This window comes from Salmo salar, chromosome ssa14, assembly GCF_905237065.1.
Source record: "Salmo salar chromosome ssa14, Ssal_v3.1, whole genome shotgun sequence".
NCBI classification, from domain to species: Eukaryota; Metazoa; Chordata; class Actinopteri; order Salmoniformes; family Salmonidae; genus Salmo; species Salmo salar.
Genome location: NC_059455.1, coordinates 87,585,852 through 87,596,444, shown reverse-complemented (window position 1 = coordinate 87,596,444; position 10,593 = coordinate 87,585,852). Strand labels below are relative to the sequence as shown.

At 43.4% G+C, this 10,593-nt stretch overlaps 1 protein-coding gene across 5 annotated transcripts in view; it reads left to right on the top strand.

Moving 5' to 3' along the window:
- The window catches only part of LOC106570545 (collagen alpha-1(XVI) chain), a 167,111-nt gene that overhangs the window by 16,023 nt on the left and 140,495 nt on the right, over nucleotides 1-10,593 (top strand). For all 5 annotated transcript variants that reach the window (XM_045694919.1, XM_045694921.1, XM_045694920.1 and 2 more), the window contains exons 3-5: nucleotides 5,240-5,308; nucleotides 5,549-5,666; nucleotides 9,933-10,056. In XM_045694919.1, the coding sequence (XP_045550875.1) occupies nucleotides 5,240-5,308; nucleotides 5,549-5,666; nucleotides 9,933-10,056 (311 nt within the window). The remainder of the gene's footprint in view (nucleotides 1-5,239; nucleotides 5,309-5,548; nucleotides 5,667-9,932; nucleotides 10,057-10,593) is intronic.

The following is a 10,593-nucleotide window of genomic DNA, read 5'->3' as shown; positions in this document are numbered from 1 at the left end:
TCTACACCATCAGGTCTTCATCTTAATTCTGCCTCTAAATCCCTGAATGGAAGTCTAATAGGGGTAGGAGGGGATTACAATCTGTATACCAATGCATTACAATCTGTAATTTAAATGAATTTTATCTTTGGATTTCATGTAATAGACATATACAAAATAGTCCAAATTGGTGAAGTGAAAAAAATATATATATATATTGTTTAAAATAAATAAATAAATGAAAAAGTGGTGCATGCATATGTATTCACCACTTTGCTATGAAGCCCCTAAATAAGATCTGGTGCAACCAATTACCTTCAGAAGTCACATAATTAGTTAAATAACGTCCACATGTGTGCAATCTAAGTGTCACATGATCTGTCACATGATCTCAGTATACATACACCTGTTCTGAAAGGCCCCAGAGTCTGCAACACCACTAAGCAAGGGGCACCACCAAACAAGCAGCATCATGAAGACCAAGGAGCTCTCCAAACAGGTCAGGGACAAAGTTGTGGAGAATTACAGATCAGGGTTGGGTTATAAAAAAATATCAGAAACTTTGAACATCCCACGGAGCATCATTAAATCCATTATTAAAACAATGTAAAGAATATGGCACCACAACAAACCTGCCAAGAGAAGGCCGCCCACCAAACTCATGGACCAGGCAAGGAGGGCATTAACCTGAAAGGCAACAAAGAGACCAAAGATAACCCTGAAGGAGCTGCAAAGCTCCACAGCTGAGACTGGAGTATCTATCCATAGGACCACTTTAAGCCGTACACTCCACAGAGCTGGGCTTTACAGAAGAGTGACCAGAAAAAAAGCCATTGCTTAAAGAAAAAAATAAGCAAACACATTTGGTGTTCGCCAAAAGGCATGTGGGAGACTCCCCGAACATATGGAAGAATTTACTCTGGTCAGATGAGACTAAAATGTAGCTTTTTGGCCATCAAGGAAAACGCTGTCTGGCGCAAACCCAACACCTCTCATCACCTCAAGAACACCATTCACACAGTGAAGCATGGTGGTGGCAGCATCACCAAAACTGGTCAGAATTGAAGGAATGATGGATGGCGCTAAATACAGGGAAATTCTTGAGGGAAACCTGTTTCAGTCTTTCAGAGATTTGAGACTGGGATGGAGGTTCACCTTCCAGCAGGACAATTTTCCTAAGCATACTGCTAAAGCAACACTTGAGTGGTTTAGGGGGAAACATTTAAATGTCTTGGAATGGCCTAGTCAAAGCCCAGACCTCAATCCAATTGAGAGTCTGTGGTATGACTTAAAGATTGCTGTACACCTGCGGAACCCATCCAACTTGAAGGAGCTTGAGCAGTTTTGCCTTGAAAAATCCTAGGGGCTAGATGTGCCAAGCTTATGGAGACATAGCACAAGAGACTTGCAGCTGTAATTTCTGCAAAAGGTGGCTCTACAAAGTATTGACTTTGGGGGGAGAATAGTTATTCACCCTCAAGTTTTCCGTTTTTTTGTCTTATTTCTGGTTTGTTTCACAATAAAAAAGATTTAGCATCTTCAAAGTGGTAGGCATGTTGTGTAAATCAAATGATACAAACCCCCCAAAAATACATTTTAATTCCAGGTTGTAAGGCAACAAAATAGGAAAAATGCCAAAGGGGTTGAATACTTTCGCAAAGCCACTGTGTATACACTACCGTTCAAACGTTTGGGGTCACTTAGAAATGGCCTTGTTTTTGAAAGAAAAGCTCATTTTTTGTCCATTAAAATAACATCAAATTGACCAGAAGTACAGTGTACAGAAGTAGACACTGTTAATGTTGTAAATGACTATTGTAGCTGGAAATGGCAGATTTTTAGTGGAATGTCTACGTAGGCGTTCAGAGGCCCATTAGCAGGAACCATCACTCCCGTGTTCCAATGGCACGTTGTGTTAGCTAATCCAAGTTTATCATTTTAAAAGGCTAACTGATCATTAGAAAACCCTTTTACAATTATGTTAGCACAGCTGAAAACTGTTGTGCTGATTAAAGAAGCAATAATACTGGCCTTTAACACAGTAGTTGATTATCTGGAGCATCAGCATTTGTGGGTTCGATTACAGGCTCAAAATGGTCAGAAACAAATAATTTTCTTCAGTCTATTCTTGTTCTGAGAAATGAAGGCAATTCCATGCGAGAAATTGCCAAGGATCTCGTACAGCGCTGTGTACTACACCCTTCACAGAACAGTGCAAACTGTCCCTAACCAGAATAGAAAGAGGAGTGGGAGGCCCCGGTGCACAACTGAGCAAGAGGACAATTACATTAGAGTGTCTAGTTTGAGAAACAGACGACTCACAAGTCCTCAACTGGAAGCTTCATTAACTTCTTGCGGATCATTGGGACGCTAGCGCAAAATTCAAATTAAATTACTATAAATATGTAACTTTCATGAAATCACAAGTGCAAAACATCAAAATAAAGCTTAACTTGTTGTTAATCCAGCCGCCGTGTCAGATTTCAAAAAGGCTTTACGGCGAAAGCAAACCATGTAATTATCTGAGGACAGCGCCCAGCACACAAATGCATAACAAATCATTTTCAACCAATGAGTTGCAACACGAATGTCAGAAATAGCGATATAATATATGCCTTACCTTTGAAGATCTTCTTCTGTTGGCACTCCAAAAGGTCCCAGTTACATTACAAATGGTCCTTTTGTTCGATAAAGTTCTTCTTTATATCCATAAAAACTCAGTTTAGCTGGTGCGCTTCAGTCAATAATCCACACGGTTTCCCTCCTTCAAAATGCATACAAAATGAATCCCAAACGTTACCAATAAACTTATCCAAACAAGTCAATCAACGTTTATAATCAATCCTTAGGTACCCTAATACGCAAATAAACAATACAATTTAAGACGGAGAATCGTTATTGTCTTTACCGGAGATAAACAAAAAGAACGCGCTCTCTCGGCCATGCGCTTGGAAACACTACAGACAAAATGGGAGCCACTTAGAAAAACTACAACTTCTCCCTCATTTTTCCAGAAACCAGCCTGAAACTCTTTCTAAAGACTGTTGACATCTAGTGGAAGCCCTAGGAACTGCAATCGGGGACGATTTTGCCCTATTATAAAAGTGCCAGCCGTTGAAATCAGTGGTATGCTGAATTTTCTTTTTTTTATGGTTTGTCCTCGGGGTTTCGCCTGCCATTTCAGTTCTGTTAAACTCACAGACATTATTTTAACAGTTTTCGAAACTTCAGAGTGTTTTCTACACACATCTACCAATTATATGCATATCCTAGCTTCTGGATCTGAGTAGCAGGCAGTTTACTTTGGGCACGCTTTTCATCCGGACGTCAAAATACCGCCTCCTATCCCAAAGAAGTTAAATAGTACCCACAAAACACCAGTCTCAATGTCAACAGTAAAGAGGCGACTCCGGGATGCTGGCCTTTTAGGCAGAGTTGCATATAAAAAGCCATATCTCAGACTGGCCAATAAAAAGAAAAGATTAAGATGGGCAGAAGAACAAAGACACAGGACAGAGGATTTGTTGTTATATCATGTTTTTACCGCGCTCTGTTTCCATTCATTCATTTACTTGTTTTTCATATGTATTCTGCTCAAAAAAATAAAGTGAACACTTAAACAACACATCCCAGATCTGAATGAAATAAATAATCTTAATAAATACTTTTTTCTTCACATAGTTGAATGTGCTGACAACAAAATCACACAAAAATAATCAATGGAAATCCAATTTATCAACCCATGGAGGTCTGGATTTGGAGTCACACTAAAAATTTAAGTGGAAAACCACACTACAGGCTGATCCAACTTTGATGTAATGTCCTTAAAACAAGTCAAAATGAGGCTCAGTAGTGTGTGTGGCCTCCACGTGCCTGTATGACCTCCCTACAACGCCTGGGCATGCTCCTGATGAGGTGGCGGATGGTCTCCTGAGGGATCTCCTCCCAGACCTGGACTAAAGCATCCGCCAACTCCTGGACAGTCTGTGATGCAATGTGGCGTTGGTGGATGGAGCGAGACATGATATCCCAGATGTGCTCAATTGGATTCAGGTCTGGGGAACGGGCGGGCCAGTCCATAGCATCAATGCCTTCCTCTTGCAGGAACTGCTGACACACTCCAGCCACATGAGGTCTAGCATTTTCTTGCATTAGGAGGAACCCAGGGCCAACCGCACCAGCATATGGTCTCACAAGGGGTCTGAGGATCTCATCTCGGTACCTAATGGCAGTCAGGCTACCTCTGGCGAGCACATGGAGGGCTGTGTGGCCCCCCAAAGAAATGCCACCCCACACCATGACTGACCCACCGCCAAACCGGTCATTCTGGAGGATGTTGCAGGCAGCAGAACGTTCTCCACGGCGTCTCCAGACTCTGTCACGTCTGTCACGTGCTCAGTGTGAACCTGCTTTCATCTGTGAAGAGCACAGGGCGCCAGTGGCAAATTTGCCAATCTTGGTGTTCTCTGGCAAATGCCAAACGTCCTGCACGGTGCTGGGCTGTAAGCACAACCCCCACCTGTGGACGTCGGGCCCTCATACCACCCTCATGGAGTCTGTTTCTGACCGTTTGAGCAGACACATGCACATTTGTGGCCTGCTGGAGGTGATTTTGCAGGGCTCTGGCAGTGCTTCTCCTGCTCCTCCTTGCACAAAGGTGGAGGTAGCGGTCCTGCTGCTGGGTTGTTGCCCTCCTACGGCCTCCTCCACGTTTCCTGATGTACTGGCCTGTCTCCTGGTAGCGCCTCCATGCTCTGGACACTACGCTGACAGACACAGCAAACCTTCTTGCCACAGCTCGCATTGATGTGCCATCCTGGATGAACTGCACTACCTGAGCCACTTGTGTGGGTTGTAGACTCCGTCTCATGCTACCACTAGAGTGAAAGCACTGCCAGCATTCAAAAGTGACCAAAACATCAGCCAGGAAGCATAGGAACTGAGAAATGGTCTGTGGTCCCCACCTGCAGAACCACTCCTTTATTGGGGGTGTCTTGCTAATTGCCTACAATTTCCACCTGTTGTCTATTCCATTTGCACAACAGCATGTGAAATTTATTGTCAATCAGTGTTGCTTCCTAAGTGGACAGTTTGATTTCACAGAAGTGTGATTGACTTGGAGTTACATTGTGTTGTTTAAGTGTTCCCTTTATTTTTTTGAGCAGTGTATTTTGACGTGCATGTATTGAACTGTATGTACAGTATTTTGCTCTGTCCATCCCTCTTTTTTACTCTCCTCTCTCTCATCCTCTCTCTCCAGAAGTACGATGCCCCTCCCAACAGGTAGATGACTGGAAGTTCCCTCAGACTGCCAGACACAACATCACAGGTAAATAACACACACACACACACACACACACACACACACACACACACACACACACACACACACACACACACACACACACACACACACACACACACACACACACACACACACACCGACACATACGAAACATAGTCAGTAAGACAGTACTACTCCCTTTGTTTATCCTGTGTGATCTACTGGGGCTCCTCTCTGATTAGTCTGCCTTGCCTGGGGATTAATGTTGTGATGGATGTGATGCAGGTTACAATCTGGTGCGGCGCTTCTCCCTGCTTAAGACTCCTGTAATCAAGAAGATCCGTAACCCCCGAGGGCCTGTTATCCTCCGACTGGGCAAGACAGCACTCATTCACCCCACAGAGTAGGTCCTCATCCCTCTATCATTACTACCTCTCTCTCTCTTTCTGTGTCTCTCTCTCTCTCTTTTTGTCTGTCTGTCTGTCTGTCTGTCTGTCTGTCTGTCTATCTCACTCTCTCATTACCCTCCTACTCTCTCTTTTCCCATCTCATCAGCTCCACAGAGAGTACTGTATGTCCTCATCCCTCCATCACTACATCTCTGTCTTCCTCTGTCTCTCTCTCTCTCTCAAGCTCTCTCTCTTTTCCTGTCACTTAGTGTGTGAGTGGAGGTGGACGCTGTTTGAACAGTATGTCTGTGAAACCAACGTTTTCTGTGGCTACTCTGTGTGTAAATACACATGTGGCAACCTTAACAGTGTTGGCTCTGGGGTGAAGTCCCCCTTGGGTACAGTAGTTCTTCCTGTAAAAGTAGCGTCATACTGCAGCACAGCACAGTTTTTGACAATTGCTTTCTGAAACTACTGTATGGCTCCTTTTCTCTAGACTCTACACACAAACCCCCAAATCACACACACAACATGCAAAACGTCACACATCTCTTGCAAAACCAAACACTTCATTCAAAATTTCACAGCCTTGCTACGCTTATTTTCTCTCCCTGTTTTAAGAGGGCCAAGTCCTCCCCTAACCCAGACGACGCTGGGCCAATTGTGCTTCGCCTCATGGGTCTCCCGGTCACGGCTGACACGGGTATGGAACCAGCATCTGTAGCAATGCAGTTTGCACTGTGATGCAGTGTCTTAGACCACTGCGCCACTCGGGAGGCCCCATCCATAAAGGTTTTAATGCTGATCAATTGCCTTGCACAAAGTATCAAAATACTAAAATACTACTTATTCAGGACTCTTAAAGTATTTAATGTAAATGTTCAATTTATGTTTTGATCACATAAACAATGATAAAATATGGAAAAATAAATAAATAAGTAATGTTAATTATATAAAGCAGCCCGTGTAATCATCTGCCAGAGAGTAGCCACAATCAGCCCGAGCCCCAAGTAATACATTTGGGCCAGATAACTCACACCGGAATCGGCCCGAACCCGATCATCATCAAGAGATATGCTGGACCCTATGTCAGAGAGGTGTTTTTGTTACCACATTGTGTCTATTGTCCTGCTAATAGCTCTTGTGAAAACATGTTTTCAAAAGCCCTCCAGGCCAACAGAGAAGTTCATTACTTTTCCCCCCTTCCACTTGCCTCTTCCATTTATTCCCATAGTAATTCGTTATGGTTTGCATTGCAAATGAGGGCATAAACTGGGTCAAGATGCCAGCAGAGTACGTATACCTTTATGTAGTAAAATATATGTTAAATAAAAGAGTGTGCAAAGCTGTCATCAAGGCAAAGGGTGGCTACTTTGAAGAATCTAAAATATATTTTGATTTGTTTAACACTTTTTTTGCTTACTACATGATTCCATATGTGTTATTTCATAGTGTTGATGTCTTCACTATTATTCTACAATGTAGAAAATAGTAAAAATAAAGAAAAACCCTTGAATGAGTAGGTGTGTCCAAACTCTTGATTAGTACACTATATCTCCCCCTGCACCTAATTTTAGAGCAGACGTTGTGTGCTCAATGTGTCACAGCGTTAATGTCTTGAGTCACTCTGGAAATACAGACAGAATTTAGCAGGTCAGGAAATCAGTAGCTTTGACTGCCAAGAGAAAAATCCTCAGGCTGTTTTGATCCCAATACAATGAAGAGAAGAGAAAGTGTCCATTTACTTTTTCTTTTCGTTTTTTTTTTTCATGTTGTACTTTGGCACTGTATAGCTTACCCTATAAAACAACACATTTCACTGCTCCTATCCTGTGTATGTGACAATAAAACATATATGTATCTAATACGATTGTACTAGGAGTCATATTACTGTTGGTTGTGAGATGGAAAGTTCTCTTATGTAAACACACTTTCTTCAGACAACACTTGAGTGTTCTTTTCTCTCTCACTCAATTCAATTCAATTCAAGGGCTTTATTGGCACGGGAAACACATGTTAACATTGCCAAAGCAAGTGAAGTAGATAATATACAAAAGTGAAATAAACAATATCTCTCTCTCTCTCTTTCTCTCTCTCTCTCTCTCTCTCTCATTCTTCCCCCTCTTCCCTACCTCTTCTGGAGACATAAATACATACATATGGAAACATCTGCTTGCTTTTATTCTCTTTCTCCCCTCCCTCTCTCTCCCCCTCCCCTCCCACATAAATAAAGTGAAGGATAAGAGGCTGTCTGTGAGCAGATTCCTCTCCTCTCTGATATAACACACTTTGTATACGTGGCTCTGTCTCTCAATGGAGGGGTGGAGAGGGGGAACGAATGAATAAACAAGTGTAGGAACGTACGTGTGTGTGTGTGTGTGTGTGTGTGTGTGTGTGTGTGTGTGTGTGTGTGTGTGTGTGTGTGTGTGTGTGTGTGTGTGTGTGTGTGTGTGTGTGTGTGTGTGTGTGTGTGTGTGTGTGTGTGTGTGTGTGTGTGTGTGTGTGTGTTATTGCGTGTGTGTGTGTGTATGTGTGTGTATGTGTGTAGCTCAGACTGGCACAGCTCCACTGTTCCTCCATCTTTTAAAATGTCATGACATAATTCCTAGTAAGAGTTTGAAAGGAGCGTGATGGAAGGAGACCTACACTCTTAAATAAAGGGTTTACCTAGAACTTAAAAGGGTTCTTCAGCTGTCCCCATAGGAGAACACTTTGTAGAACCCTTTTTGGTTCAAGGTAGAACTCTTTTGGGTTCCATGTAGAACCCTTTCCACAGAGGGTTCTGCATAGAAACCAAAAGTGTTGTACCTGGAACCCAAAAGAGTTGTTTCCTTCTTTCTCTCAATCTCTCTCTCTCTCTATCTCTCTCCTCTATCTTTCTTTCTTTCTTTCTTTCTTTCTTTCTTTCTTTCTCTCTCCTCTTTCTTTCTTTCTTTCTTTCTTTCTTTCTTTCTTTCTTTCTTTCTTTCTTTCTTTCTTTCTTTCTTTCTTTCTTTCTTTCTGTCTCTCTCTCTGTCTCTCTCTCTGTCTCTCTCTCCCTCCATCTTTGATGAGGTGAACAGCAGTGTGTAACTTCTGCTTCTGAGTGGGGGAAGGCTGAATCTGTCTGATTGATTTGTGTTTTTGTCTGTGTGTGCACAAGCGTGTGTGTGTGTGTAAGTGTGTTAGTGTATTTTTTTCTACCAGTATTTGTATGTGTGTGTTTGCATATGTGTTTGCATGTGTGTGTGAATGTGTGTGTGTGCTAAAATGCATGTGTGTTTGTTGTTAAACTGGTAAAACTTCAGGTCAAGGGTGAGAGGGAGTGAAAAACAGATGTTGGCTTTTGGAATGACTCTGTTACAACCCAGGCCCTGTTACAATCCCGTCTCTGTTACAACCCCGTCTCTGATACAACCCCGTCCCTGTTACAACCCCGTCTCTGTTACAACCCCGTCCCTATTACAACCCCGTCCCTGTTACAACCCCGTCGCTGTTACAACCCCGTCGCTGTTACAACCCCGTCCCTGTTACAACCCCGTCCCTGATACAACCCCGTCTCTGATACAACCCCGTCTCTGATACAACCCCTCTCACCTCTACCTCCACCTCTCTCTCTACCTCTACCTCTGCCTTTACCTCGCTCTCACCTCTACCTCTGCCTTTACCTCTACCTCTCTCTCACCTCTGCCTTTACCTCTATCTCTACCTCTATCTCTACCTCTACCCTTTACCTCTACCTCTCTCTCACCTCTGCCTTTACCTCTATCTCTACCTCTATCTCTACCTCTACCCTTTACCTCTGCCTTTCCCTCTACCTCTGCCTTTACCGCTACCTCTGCCTTTACCTCTACCTTTACCTCTTTCTCTACCTCTACATCTACCTCTACCTCTGCCTTTACCTCTACCTCTACCTCTGCCTTTACCTCTGCCTTTACCTCTACCTTTATCTGTATCTTTACCTCTATGATAATAATTGTCAGGGGTTATTATCTACCATTTCTCCATTATAGCACTGGCCACACACACACACATACACACACACACACACACACACACACACACACAGACACACACACGCACACACACACACACACACACACAGACACACACACACAGTAACGCTCACACACACGTTCTATATATCTCCCTCTCTGTCTCTCTGTGTCTCAGCACAAACATACACACACTTGATGAATGTTTGTGTGTCTGTATATACAGTATGTGTGTGTTGTGTGTATGTCTATTAGTGTGCATGTCCGTGTGTATCCGTTTGTGTGTCTAACAGTGTGTTTTCTCAGTCAGGTGTTCCCCCATGGTCTTCCTGATGAGTTCACGCTGGTCTTCACTTTGCTCCTCAAGAAGAAAACACTGAGGGACAACATCTACCTCTTCCAGATCTCTGATGAACAGGGATATCCACAGGTATACACTCCTCTTTTCATCTACCTCTTTCATCTTAATCCTCCTTCTCTTTATCACTCATATCCCTTATCGTCTCTCTGCCTCTCCATCTCTCTCTCTCCTGCTCTCTTCTCTCTCTCTCTCTCTTCTCTCTTTATCTTCTCTCTCTCTTCTGCTCTCTCTATAACTCTCTCTCTCACTCTTTCTAGCTTTCTCTCTATCTCTGCCTCCCTCTCTCTGCATCCCTCTCTCTTTCTCTCTTCTGCTCTCTCCTCTATTCCTCCTTGCATACCCCATCTATTTTCTGCTCCTTCCTTCATTTCTCCTCTCTCTCTCTTTCCACGCCCTCAAATCGCCTGCCCTCCATCTCCCTCCTTTCTTTCCACCCCCTCTTATGTCATGTCTTTCATCTCTCTCTTTCCACCCCTCCTATCTCCTGTCCTCCATCTCTCCTCTCTCTCTCTTTCTCTCTCATTCCACCCCCTCCTGTTTCCTGTCCTCCATCTCTCCTCTCAATCTCTTTCCACCTCCTCCTTTCACCTGTCCTCCATCTCTCCA